This window comes from Capra hircus, chromosome 2 (genome assembly GCF_001704415.2).
Source record: "Capra hircus breed San Clemente chromosome 2, ASM170441v1, whole genome shotgun sequence".
Taxonomy (NCBI): domain Eukaryota; kingdom Metazoa; phylum Chordata; class Mammalia; order Artiodactyla; family Bovidae; genus Capra; species Capra hircus.
In genome coordinates, this window is record NC_030809.1 from 41761582 (window position 1) to 41779927 (window position 18346).

General features: G+C 46.2%; 1 protein-coding gene across 3 annotated transcripts in view; it reads right to left on the bottom strand.

Moving 5' to 3' along the window:
- Nucleotides 1005-18346, bottom strand: part of NRP2 (neuropilin 2) — a 119840-nt gene continuing 102498 nt past the window's right edge. For 2 of the 3 annotated variants that reach the window (XM_005676406.3, XM_005676407.3), the window contains exons 16-17: nucleotides 6611-6661; nucleotides 1005-4288 (exon numbers count right to left, since the gene is read on the bottom strand). In XM_005676406.3, coding sequence (XP_005676463.1) covers nucleotides 3984-4288; nucleotides 6611-6661 — 356 coding nt within the window. In that variant the 3' untranslated portion in view covers nucleotides 1005-3983. Of the gene's footprint in view, nucleotides 4289-6610; nucleotides 6662-8801; nucleotides 9179-18346 lie in introns of those variants that run through there. The other variant, XM_005676412.3, reaches the window with a different exon arrangement.

An 18346-nucleotide genomic window follows, 5' to 3' on the forward strand; every position in this document is an offset into this window, starting at 1 on the left:
TCACTCCTCCTCCCCTGGAAGCAGGCATTGCCTAGGAGTGTACTGGGTCTCCTTTAGCTTTCCCTGGCCAAAGTCCAGCTTGTTTTGAATCCAATAACCCACAGGTGAAAAGATCTCTGATCATTTTGTGAAGCCAGGCTACTTTTCCTTTCTCCTGGACCAGAGGTTCTTAAACTCGAAGGTGCAGCTGAACCCCTGGTGGATACGGGTGTGCTCGGTTGCTTAGTCGTGTCCGACTCTTTAGGACCCCATGGACTATAGCCTGTCAGGCACCTCTGTCCATTGTATTCTCCAGGGAAGAATACTGGAGTGGGTCTTTCTCCAGGGGATATTCCTGACCTAAGGATCGAACTCAAGTCTCCTGCATTGTAGGCAGATTCTTTACCACTGAGCCACTGGGGAAGCCCATGAACCCCCTGGAGGGCATGTTAAAATGTAAATCTCTAGGTCATCCTCCCAGAGTTTTTGATTCAGTAGATGTAGGGTGGAGTCTTAAAATGTACACCTCCGACAGTGAGGCTAATAGTTCCCGTCCAGGGACCACACTTTGAGAAGCACTGTTATAGACCTTGAAATCACTAGAGATATTGACAAGCAAATGTTTCAATATACAGGAAACAGCAGAGTCAAAAATCACAGGGGACTGGTGATGTCCAGGGAGGAGGAATGTTAGCAGGGCTCACAGTCTCAGAAATCTACCAGGCAAGTCTATGGGCTGAAATGGCCAACTTGGCCACATAGCTCATTACCTGCCCATATCATATTTTCACTTTATAAAAAGCCAGCTAACCAATCTACTTACTAACGGCATGTAAAGGTGCTAAGAAGCATTGTCCCAAGAGAGTGACCAACCATCCGATTTGGCTGGGATGGAGGAGTTTCCCAGGACCACAGGACTTTCAGAGCTAAAACCCAGCAATGTTCAGGCAAACTGGGATGTTTTTGGTCACCCGAGGTGAACCTAAGTCTCTTTGTCTCCAATAAAAAAAAAAAATGCAGAAAAATATCTCTGGTATAATGTTTATTTAAATAGTAATCTTAAAAAGGTTTTATACAAATCATATAAACACAGTTTGACGTTGTTTATTTTTTACATTGAAGAATCACAGTAAAAGCTCTCAAGTTCCCTTGATCTGGCTCAGCCAGTGGATGGTCAAATACCTTTAACAGCTAACCTTGGAAAAGTTAACCTCCTGTGTGACAGTTTAACTTTTCCCCCTGTTTTCTTGCCATTCATGCTCATTCCTTGGACCCTCATTCCTGTCAACTCCCCATGCCCACCTAAGAGAGGAAGCAGCCCTGTGGTCCTGTTGACCGCCTAGTCTGGGAGAGCGCGGAGGTAATATGTCATTCAGTACAAGGCATAAAAGGAGATCAATACTGTGAGTTGGGTTTCCCAAGGGGAAGGAGTCAAGGAGATGGGTCGGCGAGCCTACCTGCAGATAGCAACAACAAATGCACCAGGGTGTCCCCTGGCCAGGTTATAATCGGGGTCCTGTTTTGCAATAGAACAGCCTCCGGGGCTGGTGAGGTATCTACATGTAGCTCTGGCTGGCCTGCTTTTGTTTAGCATCCGGAGCCCACTCAAGGGCTCAAACCAGCCAATGGTGACTATGGATACAGGACATTAGAGGGATGTAGGTTGAGTTGTACATAACTGAGAGGTGAACTGCGGGTCGGAGACAAGGCTGGTCTTTGGGGAGTTGCAGGACGGCCCACGGGGCTTGAGAGGGCCAGGGCCCCCACTGTCAACTTTTGAACTCTCTTCTTCTGCAGGCTAACTCTGGAAACCCCCAGACGTGCTAACTTCTGGAACACTGAGTTACAAGGGAAGGCGAAGAGGAAGTGGGCTAATTAAGAACTTGCTTCTGCCACACGCTCAGCTCAGGAGGGCCTGAAGCTAAGGCCTTGGGCTTGACAGCTTCACTTTTCACCTCTAACTACCACTGTGCCAATGAGTGCCAAGATCAGCAGTGACACTCGGGCCTAGGTCAAAGTCACAACAACACCACTGAGTCCCACGTGACCATTCACATACACAGTAGATACAGAGAACTCAAAGACTGGCAAAGACACACACACATAGGAATAAATAGCTGTCGGTATGAACTCTCCCTCTCTTCACACAGAACACTGGGACATTACCATTTGAACTACCATTTTCATAAGTTAACATTGAAAGGAACCAGCCAGCCCCATTCACCCTTCCCCTTTCACCTGGGTATGAGACAAATGACATCGTGGGTGACCATAGCAGCAAAAACTGGTCTGACAGTTCACCACTGATTAGCAATAGGCTGGGCATACTGTTTGGGTTTCAAATGTATTTCCAGCGCACAGGCAAGCTGTAGGCGTTACTACAAAATCAAGATTTGGATCCTGGCGCGGACAATCTTCTTCACACAGCTTCATGCGATTCCAGATGCCTCCCCTTCTAGAGCAGCTGAGAGTCATCTAGGGCTACCATTACCTCTCGGGTGGCAGGCCTTACTCCATCCATAGGATCAGTGGTGTGGGGGAAGCTGGGTGTGGAGCCACTGGGTGAGGGAAGAGGAATAGAGGAATGCCTTAACTTGTATGGTATTCATTGATTTCTACATAGAAGGAAAATACATTTTTTTTCTTCATTTTTTCAAGGCACTTAATAAAAAAAAATACATAAATTGGTGTGTGGGTGGGTGGGTGTATGTAAGAACACACGTCTCTCTGGGATTGAAGCAGCGTTAGCATTTTGGTCCACAGGGCTTGCAGACTTTTGGTTAGAACCAGCTCTCAGGCATTGCAGTGCTGCTGATGCTTCTGAAAGGTGGAGGTGGTGGCTGTCACCCCAAGAAGTCTGTGTTTACTAGCCTAACAGAGACGGATGTATCAGAATGGCAGTCTTTGCTATCACATGATCACAGACAATGGACTTCTTTTTCTCTCTCCACTGTTCTCTTCCTTTCCCGTCAGCTGTCACTAGTGACATCTCACGGATGGACAAACATACTGATAGCTTATATTTCCCCCGCCCCATCTCAGAGAATGTCAAACAGTGCTGCTTCCTGGGGCTTAGAGACCTGACAATGAGTGTGTATGCATGGGTGTGCATGTGTGTGCATGTGGTGCACGTGCGTATGCTTTAGAAGAGCAAGGACGAAGGAAAAGAAAAAGCAAAACCACCACCAGAGGCCCCACAAAGCAGCCTCACAGCCACAAGTTCTGGGTCTGGACTGAATGAATGGCTCCTATTCACAAAGCACGTTTAAGGCTTGTCCGCTTCTAACATGGAGGCGCTTCTACGGATTTTGACGTGTGAAGTTTCCTTTCTGGTTTGTTTTAAATCGCATGTAAGAAAGAGCTGTTCATGCTGACCCTAAAATGGCAATTTTCCCCTGGATAAAAAAAGTTAAAGGCAACAACATCCTACCGAAATGCTAGGACTGGAAACGGCAGCTTGTCAAGTTGGCTGGCAGAAGCTATACCACAGCAAATCCCGGAAGTCATGAGACGATCGGAGGGTGGGATAAACTGGACGGCTTTTTTGGAGAATTTATCTTCTAAAGATGGAGAGTCTGAAAAGACCCTTTGCTTTCCAAGCGTTGATTAGGAAGAAAAAGCAGAGACTACTGATCACCACTCTGCTCTATTCTGGAAAAGTCATTCTCTTCTGCCTCTTTGAGTTGCTCACAGACGAAGGAAATAAAACAGAATTAGCAACAAACTCACAAACAAAACAGAACTGTGACCACCAAAGAGATGAGCGCTCATCCTTGTCCCAGCAAATGATTCAGCCACGCGGTCTCAGGTGGGTCCCGACCCCCTGAAAGACTGCATTTCCCCACTTCCCTCGACTCGCCTATCTGTCCTGTCCACACCTTCAGTATTCTGGATCGGTTGGATCGAGATTATGGCATTCAGTTTCCAAAAGGAAAAAAAAATTGTAATTTTCACTAGCCCCTCTTGCTGGAATGAAATGTCAGGTGCGATTTGGGTGCAACCTGTCAGGCCTCTGAGCAGCACTTCTGGTGGTTCATCTTGACCTTGTGCTTGAGGCCGTCGTAGAGCTCGAAGTTGTAGTTCTCCAGCGTGGTGCAGCTGCGGGAGCTCAGGCCGGAGTAGGAGCAGGTGCAGTAGAGCAGAAGCCCCGCACACGTGGCCCCTAGGAGGACGCCCAGCGAGCTCATGGCAATGATGGTGATGAGAATGGGGTCTAGAGTGTAAAGCCAGCTCTTCTCTTTGTCAGCCAGCGGGGCCCCAGACCCGGAGGTCGGAGAAGAAGAGTTGCTCCAGTCCACCTCGTAGTCATCTAGGACGTAAAGGACACAAGAGACTGCAGACACTGCTTCTTTTAGAAATAACTGAGACTCCCCCCAGCCCAGCTCAGAGGTTCTCCAGAACCTGAGGCTGAGCTGTTCGACACTGGAACTATCCTGAAAGTGAAAGTTGCTCAGTCGTGTCTGACTCTTTGACCCCATGGACTCTACAGTCCACAGAATTCTCCAGGCCAGAATACTGGAGTGGGCAGCCTTTCCCTTCTTCAGGGGATTTCCCAACCCAGGGATCAAACCCAGGTGTCCTGCATTGCAGGCGGATTCTTTACCAGCTGAGCCAAAAGGGAAGCCCTGCTTGGCTTCAAAACCCAGCCCCACCTTGTCCTAGCTGCGTAACCTCGGGTAAGTTATTTAGTTTCTCTTTGCCTCAGTTCATTCATCTGTGAAATAGCACTAATAACCTCACTGGGTTGTTAGGAGGTTTGAATGAATTAACATTTGCACAGTGCTTGGTGTCCAGCACAAAGTAAGTATGGTCTAAGTATCTGATACTTAAACAGTTTGAGTCACAGTAAGTGAGCTTAGATTTTCACAGGGTGCCTTTAGAGCTCTTGGAATGGCCCTCTGTTCTGTACACTCTTCTTCCTTCATCTCCTTATCCCTTACTTCCAGCTGCTTCATGTTAAATCAAAGAACAGGCTGAGACTATTTCAACATGATGAGTTTTCCAATTTGGCATTCCTGGCCATCCAAGCAGTAGATTTTTTGTTTTGATCCACCAGGCCTCACGACCTAAGCTTTACCTTACTGCTATGTGTTACAGATTCAGATGTTGAATTCTGACCCCTAGTACCTCACAAAGTGACCTTACTTTGAGGATAGGTGTTTACTGAGGTAATCAAGTTAATGAGGTCCTGAGGGTGGGCCCTAATCTAGTATGACCAGTGTCCTTGTAAAAAGGGGAAATCTGGAGGCAGATACAGGTGGGAGAGTGCCATGGAAACATGGAGATGGCCATTCACAAGCCAAGGAAAAAGGGTTGGTCCACAGCCTTCCCTCACAGGCCACAGAAGAAGCCAGCCCTGTTGGTACCTTGATCTTGGACTTCTAGCCTCTAGAACGGTGAGAAAATAAATTTCTGTTGTTTAATCCACCCAGTTTGCAGTATTTTATCATGGCCCCTCAAGCAAACGAATCTATTTCTATAGCATGATCACGACATGACCACATCTCTGGCAAATTTTGTGGGATTTCCTAATAATCCCATGAAGAAGGCAGGGTGATACTATAATTTGAAAAAAATAGATGAGGAACTGAGGCTTTGAGAAATTAAGTGATTAGGTAACTCACTCAAGTCCCCAGAGTTAGCAAAGAGTTAAACTAGGACTAGAAACCAGGCTTTCTGCAGCCTCATCTTTCACTCTTTCTACCCCATCTAGGCTTCTGCCGCTTGATCTATCGCAGCCTCTCTGTGAAGGCCAGTTGTGCAGCTTTGCCCATAAAAGGAACGTTAGACCAGGCTTTGCAGGGGGAGTCTGCATTCAGTTAACAAGGTGCTGTTTGGGTTAGTCACTCTGTTTCTATAACTACACTTGAAGTGTTTGATTAAGGTCAGGTTAAAAAAAGCAGCTCTATAAACTGCTCGTCTTAAAGGCATCAGTCTTGGTCTAAAGCTGCTCTTTGAGGCGAACCTTAGTGATCTCTCTTGGAAATCAACTCTGGCTCTCAGAGACGCCTAGAGAGACCTGTGCTCCTCTGAGTGGAGGAAAGATATTACATCTGGGTGTTTGCTCAGCGCCCCTCCAGTCAGGACTCCTGCTTCAGCCTCATGGAATATGTGTATTTGAAGTAGGAAAACAGAGCTTGGAATAAGTATGAAAAATGAGATAGGTAGTGAGGATGAGACCTAAATCCTGCAACGAGCCCCACCTTGGTTCCTGAAAGCCATGGAATCAGAAATCTCAGCAGGCCTGAAGGAATGTTCACACTGACAGTTATCCACTAAGCCCTTTTTGGAAGTAGGTCAATGGGTTCAAGCAGTGACATGTATAGAGGAGCCTGGCTTTCACTTCTAAAGGGTTTATTCAGATTCGAAGTTCATCAGTGTCAAAAGTTGCCCAAAGTAAGGGACCTATTTCAGATTAGGCAGAAGAAACTCAATAAACTTTCTAACTCTCTAAATTTGACTTTGACAAAGAAATTGATGGCTTCTTCATTCCTCTCTGGATTCTTGTCACATATTTCTGGCTGATAGTTCTGAATTCTGGCCCTCCTATACCCCGGGCATTATTTTTGTTGATAGCTTTATAGCCAAACTTGACTTTCATGATTATCTTCTAAATCATAACAACACTTACCATCAATTTCATCCTCGTAGCCCTCTCTCCCGTGTATTTCTGGGATGTCCACTATAACAAGAAAGAAAATTTTGAAAAAATCAGTCATAACAGGTTCGAGCGGCTAAAAGGCAGAGATGCCACCTTGCTGAAAATGACTCACCAGCATTGTGGGAAGCTAAAAATTCGCATCTGCTTCTAGATCATTTAGTACTGCACATTACTGGATCCGTCCCCGTTCAAATGACTCGACTTTACTTCCAACAACAACCAGAAGAACAGAAACAGTAAGAAAGGCCTTAAGTGCCCAGTAGATGCTCGCTTGTATCTTTATAATAACTGTTATGTACAACCAGTGTAGGTCTGAGTCTTATCTAAGGCAACTTCTCTCATGTCCTTCCTCAGCTGCATGACTGCGATGTTCATCTGATAGAACACACCACCCCTCCTCATATGAATGCATCTAAGTGGACACAAAGTATAAAAGTTTCTCCTCTGGATTGCAACAAATGTAACTTAAGTAAGTCACATTTCATCATTATATGTTTTAGTGTATTTATAGAACTAGAACTGGAAAGAATGTTATAACGCCTGTCCACCCCCACATATCCATGCTAATACTTCTCTCTTTCCTTCCCAGTCTATTTTTCCCATTGGCTTTCTTCACGGTTTAGAATAGATCAAACAGGCACCCAACCTGACTCGCCCAGGCTTGAACAGAGCTAAGTTAATTTACTCCAAACTTTCTCCAGTATTACTGCTGTCTATCTTTTTCTTTTTTTATGATAATTTTTTTGGGGGGAAGGGGGATAGCTAATACAGGTCTCTATTCACTTTGCTGTCCATCTTATAGAAATCAGAGCCAATGGAAATTACTTGTCTAAAATGGTAAAATATTTAAAAAAGAGAATCAAATATGTGGTGAAGAACAGGGTCTTATCATTTCTTCCTGTCTTATGAGTTAATTATGCCTGTCCCGGCTATCAGGTCAAAGTGGCACCAGTGAATGTACGTGGCCCTTCAGAAATTTCATTCAGCTCAAAGTCAGGTGAGCTACCTTGATGTCAGCACTATAAATTTATATCCAAAAAAGTCAAGACTGAACACAAACTCAAGCTTCCAAAGAGCTAAACTATCAAACAAGAGGAACAAAAGGACTTTAGACCAGCCTGAACGTCTCCCTCATCCGCACAAAATCTGGGGGAAGATCTACTTGATCACGACCTGAACTGAGGATCGATCCATCACTGCCATGCTTGGCATTCAGTCTTTCCCCGGAAGCAGAGGTTTTCATCCTGTTAGAAGTCTTCCTCATTCCTGGCCAAAGTGCTAAAAGCACAGTCTCATTCTCGTCGTCACCATGAGGGATGCGGAAAACAAAATGCCAAGACCCCGCTGGAAAGGATGAATGCCATGTGGCACCAATCCTCCATAAATCCAGCCTGTTCCTGGCACGTTTGTAGCACAGCAACTAGTACCTGCAGGCCCCGCCAACTTCCGCACCTCAGTGCCCATCCCTGCATTATTCTCCAGGCCTCTACAATGCAGGCTGTGCCCTTGGAATGAAGATGGAGACATGAATCAACAGGAGGCAGGTGGTATCTGTCACAGGGATCAAATCAGGCTCATGGAAATCAACCCAGAGGCTTAAAATAAAAAATCTTAAGAGAAAAACAAACATGGAAGGAAACCACCACATTTCTAACAATTAATCATTTTTATGGGATGCTTATACGTCTTAACACCTTCATGGTTAAAAGAAGCAGAACACTGGATGAGAAAGAATATGTGGATCAACCCAGGATGAAAACTGCAGGGCTCCTGCCAGTGACTTTCGGGCCAAATCCTGTTCTTGCTTTTAGGGATTCCATCTCTGCCAAGGATGTGACAGGTTTGGAGGCTAGAGTGCCATCTTGCTCCATCTCACACCCTCAGGGAAGAATTCTTAACACACTATTGATCACCAGCTGGAAAGGAGTGGATGTGGCATTGATCTTGGAGGAAAAAGGGTAAGAGGATGGTAATGACTATGAGAACATTTTGTCCCAGGAGATCATAGCCACTTGTCTCTGAGGGCAGAGGACTGGATGAGATGACCCTTCTCCCCCCAAGAATAGGTCCATTTTTAAGGTTCTATGAAATTGATTACCCAGATGTGACTCAGATTTCTGCACCTGTAGGATCAAAGGCTACCTCAGGTGAAGAACACTTTAGAGGCTTGACTTGGCTTTTTGCATAATCACTGCTCCCAGGAGTTTGGTGAGTGGGAAGGGGTCAAAAAAAGGATAAGTTAATCAACATTTTCAAAAGTGCATCTGTTCATGAAGGCTTAAAGAAAGAATGACACATTGGGGAAAACCCCAATAAAGGGAACTTTTGTACAAAAAGCAATTTACTTTGATAGCAATTTTCTCTAGTCCCCTTGTTAATATTCTTGATATCTGTGTTTGGTTAAGAGCTTTCTTTCCCAGAAGCCTCTTTGCTCTTCATGGACCACTTTCCTTTTCTGTTGAGGCCAAGAGAGAAACTTTAGCCTGTTTCCTCAGAATGCTGGCAGGGTGTGTGGATGTCCACTGGGTCCCTGTAGTTCTAGTAAAGAAAAAACAAGGGTGGGTTGGAGAGAGGAGGAGTGAGCCAGGAGCTCAAGGCAGAGCCTGGAAGCAGCACCTTCCCAGGAAGGGGACATAACAGCCAGCAAATGGAGGCCTGGCTGGGGAAGAGAGGCTGAGCAGGGACCTGGAACTAAACTTTTTAAATGAGGACATTCCAGGACTCTTTTAGAAGGCGTGTGTGTTTGTGAGTGGGTTGACAGAGACTGCAGTGAGCCCCACCTTTAAAAGAACACAGATCAGGAATGCATCTTACCACCCACACGACTTCTACTTTCGACCTTTGTGCTGACATGACCCTGCTTCCTTCTGGGCCCCTGTGTGGATTCAAGCTCAGGTCAGTCTGACTCCAAAACCTGAATTCTGACTCTCAGTACTGTACTCGGGCCAGAGAAGACCCTCCTCCTTCAATTCCTCCACCTGTGCACACAAGTTCTCTGGCTATGGGCAGAACAGTGCATTTCACCTATATCAGCCCTGTGTGTGCGTGTGCTCCATCACATTCGACTCTTTGTAGCCCTCCAGGCTCCTCTGTCCATGGGATTCTCCAGGCAAGAATACTGGAGTGGGTTGCCATTTCCTCCTCCAGGGGATCTTCCCTACCCAGGGATCGAACCCACGCCTCTTGCATTGGCAGATGTCTTCTTTATCACTGCACCGCCTGGGAAGACCATTCCAGTAGAGAAGACAGTCTGCCTTGTTTTCATCCCAGCGGGCTGGATACAGTGTCCGGCTGTTTGCCTGCACTGCTGGCTCACCACTTTGATAGGAACTCACCAAGATTTCTCATGAATGTGAGGATGCGGTGACCTGAAATTTGGGGCTTCATGTTTTTCATGATAGACCTTATCCAGAGAGGGAAGGTGGGCTTTCATTGTTCTTCATAGAGCAGTGTTCACTTACTGACTACCAGCCAATCAGCCAATTCTCATTAAGAGGGTCGACTACGTGCCAGGGAACCATACAGAGGAGTTTGGAAAATGAAGATGTATGGGACCTGGTGTCTACAACCAAGGCCCTTCAGTGTGATTGGGAAGCAAGGGCCCACCGTGCCAAAAGAGCACAAAAGAAAGGGAGCTGTTGTGGAGGGACCGCAAAGTGCTGATGGAGTTGGGGGCAGGGATTGGGCAAATGAGGGTGGGCCACTGCTGGGAAAAATGTGGGAGGACAGGGCAGCGGCTTTGGAATGGAGGCTGCTGCCAGGGGTGGGGAGGGGATGGGGAGTCCAGCTGCTTTCTCTGATAGGTATGGACGGTCTCAAACATGGCACCTGAGCCTTTAAGCTTGTACACTGATCTCTTGGTTTGGGGCATGAATTCATTTTTTTTAGATCCACTGAGGAATTCAAAGAGACTGCCTTGCCTGGTCACAGATCTCCTCCTTATATGTCCCTACATCAGAGTCACGTCTCTGCCCACCTCCCTGCACCAGCTACTGCAGACCAGCAGAGCAAGAGGAAGAAGAACTCATGAATGCCTAGAAGGTAGTTGAACAGAATTTTGAGAAACTAAGTGATTAGAGTAGCCACTACTTAGAAAACAAACAAAAACCCAATTCAGGAAAACCTGGTCATTTTCACATTGACATTGCATCTCAGGCCAGATGGTCCCCTTGTTTCCATTAGCATTGCAGAGAGGTGGGTTAGGTACCCAGTGAAGAGTGATTCAAGGTCTTACCTGTCTCCTATTATCCTGATTTTCCAGAACAAAAGACCCTATAGTGGCTAGTTACCAAGACATCCTCTGGACTGTTCAGCAAGCCCCCTCCACCCAGAAGAGTCGAATATTCTCCAGCATCCTTGTCACTAAATTGCAAAGGTACAGCACAAAAGAGGAACCGCCATACTGGTCATGAACTGAGCCTACTCTAGGGAGATGTGTATCTCCCAGAGGGGTTTGGAACACTGCCTGGCAGTGTAAGACCACACATGCCAGGCAGGGGAAATACCCCAGACACTCCAGCCTGCAAGTGGAAAATTCCCCCTGAGTGTGGTGTAGGTCTCAAACAAAAATGCTCTCTCTCATTTAGATTTTCCTTCCCAGTCTTCCTCTCTCTTCACACGCACACAGACACACACACACACATTTTGCTCTCTCCCTCATCTTTTTCTTTCCTTTCCTAAATTAGGATCCTTTGGGGTTAGAATGTTTTTCTGCAGTTACAGAAAAATTTGACCTTCCCTTTCACTACATCTCTCATATGCTGTGGTCACTGCAAGTGTATTTTCATTGACATTGTTCTGTTTAGTTTTTATATCAAAAAAAGAGCTTCACAAGATCACTAAGAGAGTGAGGAGTCTGCCCCAAACCACTGGCTGCTTTTAGATAAATGGTTGAAGATCATCCCTGGGTCACCTGCACACTGATCAGGACACCAACATATGCTGGCTTTTCTCTAAAGAGTCTCTTCCAAGCCAGCTCCGAGCAGTGGCTTGAGAGGCCTGGTGGAAGCTGATGACAGATTGGCCACCCAGAACATGCAGTGGACACACTCAGGACTGCACCTGGAGGGGAGCACTTCGGGATAGGGAGGAGCCCCGGGCTGGGAGCACTGCCCTGGGAGCAGACTGCCTGCTCATCACAGTTCCACCACTCCACTCAGGTGTGGGGGCTAGGATGAGCCTCTAAGCACCCTGAGTCTCAGCTTGTTCCTCTGTACAGCAAGCACTGGTGTTCTCTCCTGCCCAAAAACCCAATCATCTTTACAGGAAGACAATGAGGAAAGCTACGACGGTCTTTCTGTTGAGGGCTGCCCAAAAAGGCCGATATTAGATAAGGCAGCTTCTACAGAAAAGAGCTCACTGCCCCAGTCTTTACCCCAGGTCTGTCCTCTTCTGGGTGCCTCCCACCTGAAGTCATCCATCTTAAGTTCTGTGGGGACGGAGAAGACCACACAAAGGACAGGCGGGGGCAAGCCATGCGGTCCCGTGTTTCCCATACTTGCTCATTTGGCTTAGAAATCAATCCTGCTAACTGGCAGTTGAAGAACTGACAGATTGGGTAAATAGTGTTCCAAACTCGAAGACTCCACCTTAGCTAAGGTGGCGCTGATAAAACCTGGTGAGAAGCCACTGAAACCACATGTCCACTCAACCCATCAAACTGCAATCAGCTTTTAAAGCAAGGATCAAAGACATGCCTACACAGGAAATCACCGAAATCATTCATTTTCACAGGTACCAAGTGTCATCACTTCTATTCAAAGAGGAAGAAATTGAGGAAGGAGAGTAGAAAAATGCAAGAAGTCACTGAAGAGCTCAGCAGCAGACCTGAGAGTCAGCCACATTTTCGACACCTTGTTTAGGGCTGTGATTTATTTGGGATTAGCTCTTGGCCACTGAGAGTCCTTGTTGAGTTTGATTCCAAGTTCCTGAACCCCTCAGGTCAGTTAAATCACCGGACCATTCAAATGGGAGTAGCCTTCAGAAAATTCTCTCAGCCACTTTGTTTTGATCCCAGCAGGAGAAGCAACACTGTGATCTAAACAAATGAGGAATCATGAAGGACTAACAGATATTTCTTGGCTCTTCAATGTGTTTAATTTGATTTAATATTTAGTGTTGGCTGAAGGTTCCTACTCCCTACCACACTTAATTTCCCTAATTCAGTTTGTTCATCCCCAGTTGCCATAAGGAGCCAAAAGTTCAGATGTAGATCGAAATTTTGCCAAAACTCCTCCATTAGAGTCAGGCTACTTGAGAGCCCTTCATCCTGTGCTGGGTTTGGCTTGAGTTTAGAAACACCACCAGAAGATCCTTTATCATGGGTTTTTATCTCTTGAACTATAGCCAAATGTATGCAAAGTCATGGAAAAAAAATTTTTTTTTGCAGTTTTAAAATGGGTTTCAAGCTGGAAAAGAAAAGGGGGCTTGATCTGTGATATTTAAGAAGACTTTGAACATGATTTTCAATTATTTTTAGTTGAATTATCAGAAGGAAACACTAAAAAGGATTGAAAAATAGACTAAAATGAGAAGGTTGTGAAATGACCTAATAATACTTTGAAGTGTGGAGGCGGATGAGCAGCTGAGGCCAGAATGGCTCCACTGAGCCCCAACAATCTGCATGAAAATAAGAAAAAGAAGGCAGCCAGTAAAATGTTTAATTATAGACAGAGGCTTCATGATTGTGTAGGCTGGAAAAAAACCCAGTAATGGTGATGGAGGAAAATTCTGGAATCTCTCCTTTGCTCTTGTTGTTGTTGTTCAGTTGTGTCTGACTCTTGGACCTACAGCATGCCAGGCTTCCCTGATCTTCACTATCTGAGTTCGCTCAGACGCACGTCCATTGAGTCGATGATGCCATCCAACTATCTCATCCTCTGTCACCTCCGTTTCCTTCTACCTTCAATCTTTCCCAGCATCAGGGTCTTTTCCAATGAGCTGGCTCTTCACATTATGTGGCCAAAGTATTGGAGCTTCAGCTTCAGCATCAGCCCTTTCAATGAATGTTCAGGGTTGATTTCCTTTAGGATTGACTGGTTTGATCTCCTTGTTGTCCAAAAGACTCTCAAGTCTTCCATAGCACCACAGTTCAAAAGCATCAATTCTTCAGCACTCAGCCTTCTTTATAGTCCAACTCTCACATCCATACATGACTATTGGAAAAACCATAGGTTTGACTAGATGGACCTTTGTCGGCAAAGTGATGTCTCTGCTTTTTAATATGCTCTCTAGGTTTGTCATAGCTTTTCTTCCAAACATCAAATGTCTTGTAATTTTGTGGCTGCAGTCACCATCTGCAGTGATTTTGGGGCCCAAGAAAAGAAAATTTGTCACTGTTTCCACTTTTTCCCCATCTATTTACCATGATGGGACCAGATGCCATATCTTTGTTTTTTTGAATGTTAGGTTTTAAGCCAGCTCTTTCACTCTCCTCCTTTACCCTCATCAAGAGGCTCTTTAGCTACTCTTCACTTTCTTTGCTCTAGATCTTTGAAAAAATTAGAGATGTTCTTCATTACTGGAAGCCCCGACTTTAGGTTTGGTCTCTTGCATGAATGCAACTGAGCTTCCCAGATAGCGCTAATGGTCAAGAACCTGCCTGTCAATGCAGGAGACATAAGAGAGGTGGGTCCAATCCTGGAGTCAGGAAGATACCTTGGAGGAGAGCATGGCAACCCATTCCTGTATTCTTGCTTGGAGAATCCCATGGGCAGAGGAGCCTGGCGGGATACAGTCCATAGGGTTGCACAAAATCAGATGACTGAAGCGACTTTGCATGCACGCATGCACATGAGAGATCGGACATGCTTTTCTGGTGGGAGGCCTTGGTGGAGGGAGGTAAAGAAAGTATAAGGATGCCAGAGGATAAGAAAAGGGCCACCAAGAGAAGGGGAAGATGGACTTCCCTGGTGGTCCAGTGGTTAAGAATCCATCTGTCAATGCAGGGAACTCATCTGTCAATGAGTTCAGTCCCTGATCCAGGAAGATTCTACCAGATGTGAAGCAACTAACCCCGTCACCCTGACCACCGAAGCCTCAGTGCCTGGAGCCTGTGCTCTGCAACAGGAGAAGCCTCAGCAACGAGTAGCCCGTGCACTGCAATGAAGAGTAGCCCTTGCTTGCCACAACTAGAGAAAAGCCCTCACAGCCCTCGGTGCAGCCAAAAAAACAAATAAATACAAAAATACATTAAGAAAGCAGAGACAGGAGAGGTGCAGAAGGGGAACAGTGGGGGCTAAAGATGAACCACACTCAATACAATTGCGCATAGGTCAGTGGGGACAGGTCCTCCTTGAGGAAGGAGGTTTTAGAGCCAGGGGTTTAGAGCCAGGAAGCTTTGACAGCGGTGCAGGCTAAGGCTTCCCATAGACAGCATCATGGGGCTCGTGCTCCTGGTCTTCAGTTGGCCGAGGCGGATGAAGCATCATGGGGCTCCCTGGACTCCCCCACATCCACCCCTGTCTAGGTCCTAGTGGCTATACTTCCACCTCAGTACCAGCTTCCCAGTAAAGAACCTGCCTGTCAATGCAGGAGACATACGAGATGGGAGTTCCATCCCTAGGTGGGGACGATTGCCGCAGAAGGGAATAGCTACCCACTATAGCATTCTTCCCCGGTGGCTCAGATGGTAAAGCGTCTGCCTACAAAGCGGGAGACCTGGGTTCGATCCCTGGGTTGGGAAGATCTCCTGGAGAAGGAAATGGCAACCCACTCCAGTATTCTTGCCTGGAAAATCCCATGGACAGAGGAACCTGGTAGGCTATAGTCCATGGGGTTGCAAAGAGTTGGATCCGACTGAGTGACATTTACTACTACTATAGCCTTCTTGCTTGGAAAATCCCATGGACAGAGGAGCCAGGTGGGGTCACAAAGAGTCAGACACGACTGACGCGACTTAGCACACAGCACACACACCAGCTGTCACGAGTGCCTTAGAAAGCGATGAGGAAGACGACGCATCCCCCAAGGTTCTTATGTCCCTTCTCCCAGCCCCTTGGTGGCAGTAGGGAGATGCAAAGAGAGGAAAAGTTTAACAGACTGTGCTGAAATGAGCCTCGGTAACCAGCAGGCTGACTGAGAACAGGGCTTTGGTCAAGGCCACCTCAGGTTCAAAGCTTCCTCTGCATTCCCTTCATTACTGGAGTTGGTCGCTCTCTAGCGAGTTCCAGAGGACTGCAGTTCAGCGTCCAGTTAATGAGTCCTGCCGCCTGAGAAAGAAATTGCCGCTATTGAAAGCCAGACCTGGAGCCCTATCACGCCTCTTCCGGATGAGAGCCTTTGCCTTTGGGTACATCAGTTAATGATACTACAAGGGTTCAGTTTTGCACAATTACACATAGAAGACAAAACAAGCTTGTGGCGTGTGTGCGTGTGTGTGTGTGTGTGTGGTGACATAGCTCTAGCTCACCCACATCTCATTCTTGTGCTGCTCCCCCAAACTGAGCCATCAAAAGTTATACTCCACCCTATCCCCACCTCCTGCAAAGAATTATACCCTAGCCTCATGCCCAAGAGGCAGCAGTCCTGGATTTTTGGCAAGTTGGAGAAAGCACAAAGATCTTCTGTATGGCTGTCACACTATCCATTATGCTCAGTCACACCACTATGACTGCTTGGTCTAAGCGCACAGTAGAAATCAGGGTAACATCTCTTAAAAGAAATGGTTTTGGGACTAATGGATCTCTTGGCTTCTCTTCTGCTTGCCATTCCTTACTGGAGCCACTTGGGGCTAGTAGCTTCACCTGCACATTGAAACCTCCCACTGGAAAAACCACCTCATCTACTCCCCTTCCTCAGGTCACAGTAGCCCTGAAGCTCCTCAGAAAGGAGCTGGGTGCATCCTTCCAGCTGGGTAAGCCTGCTCCTCTCAGGGCTGTGGTCATGGTGGGGGCCTCAGGTACAAGGTCCCAAAGACTGGGGACTTTCCATTGGCATGTGGCTGGCTTGTGACCGTTGGAATATTTTGGAATATTTTTGTCTGTAGCACAATACTGTGCACTGACCTTAAAGAATGTTTTTCACATGAATTTTTTAGTAGAAAACATAAATAAATAACAGCGAGGCACAGCACAGTCACTCTTTGAAGAAACCAAGTGGAACTCATTAATCACGGAGAACAGGGCTCTGTCTGCTGAACTCAGGGATAGAATTAACTCCCGGGGCACAGTGGCCACAGTTCCAGTGAGCTGCGACTTGTAGCCAGGCTCACACTCTCCACAAATGGGCACTGAAAGAGTCCCTGCAATTAAGATTTCCTTCAGTTAAAAGTGTCCTAAAGTTTTCCCCTGCAAGCACTCCCCCTAATTTAGAGAGACAGACCCAGAGATTATGTGGCTTGTGCACATGATAGGGGATATAAAGCAGGCTGTCCACTAGTTTGTTAGCCTCTCAGATGGAGGCAGGTTCACTCTAAAAGGTAGACTCCAGGCTTCCAAGGCATCTATTATAAAGTGTAAACAGGCACACCACTTGACCCACATATTCTATTCCAGAGAAACATGAACAAAGAGGCAACTGTAAGGATGTTCATTACAGTGCTGTTTATCATTGTAAGAAAAACTAGACACAACCTGAATTCCCACCAGCAGGGAAGCAGTTAATAAACTACGGTACATCCACATGATACAAAATGCTGGATGATATTTAAAAAGAATTGTGTAAGCCTGTCGGCATGCAACAAAGTAGCCCCAAGACTTTGTCAAATGAAAAGAAGCACATTATCCAGCCAAGCGATCCAATGCTGATACTGTTTACACAAAACCAAAGCAAACTGCATAATTAGACATGAACATATACATTTGTAAAGGTATAATACAAGTCCTTAAGTTATATACCTTGAACAATTTCTCATGGTTCCCTCTGGGAGGGGAGTGGGACTGGTTAACAATGAAATGAACTTTTTAAAAAAACGATTTGCAGTTTTTGAGGCTATAGCCATGAATAACTCACAAGTTGAAAAGAAATGAAAGGAAGCCTAGTCAGATACCATCCTAAAGTTTCCCCCAATGACCTTCTTCAGTATCAATAACCACTCTGGCCATGAGCCTCCAAGAATAGGTGTTTTCTCCACTCAATGACCAGTCCTGCCTCCGGCATGTCTGTTGCTGACTCTTCAAATGACCTTTCCCATTTCTTGGCTTGATGCCCATGGGACTTTAGTTTTATTGGGAGCTTGGAGTTCAGCGACAGCAAAGCCCAGGAACAACTATTTTATTGGAAAGAGAGTAAAAGGACTCTGAGTCTCTTGCCCACTGGCCTTGGGTCAAGAATGGTTTCTGCTGTTTGCCCTGAAGCACCAAGATCGTGCATTGTGCCAAGCAGAAACCATACCAAGAGGGGGTCTTCTTTTTGGCAAGTGCCCAAATCATGTATCCATTCCAGGCTTAGGTTTGGGGCCAAAAGGAACTCCTTCCTCCACACAGTGCAAACGTAGCCTGGCTGTGGCCTGTGGCCCAATGCCTTCTGAGGGTCCAGGTGTCTGATGATATCTAACCTGAAGACATTCTCCAGTGCACTTGGTCTGTGTCAGGCTTCATTAAATCCTACACGATTCCTAGCTCTTAGTTTATTTATATAAGGCGATCTTTCCCCTGCCGATCATAAGGCCATCAGCTGGTGCTTCCCCTTTCCCCTCCTTTTCCTCTGGTTGGCTTTGTTTTGTGTTTTCTTTGGGCGGTCACTGAAATGGATGAAAGGCAAATTACA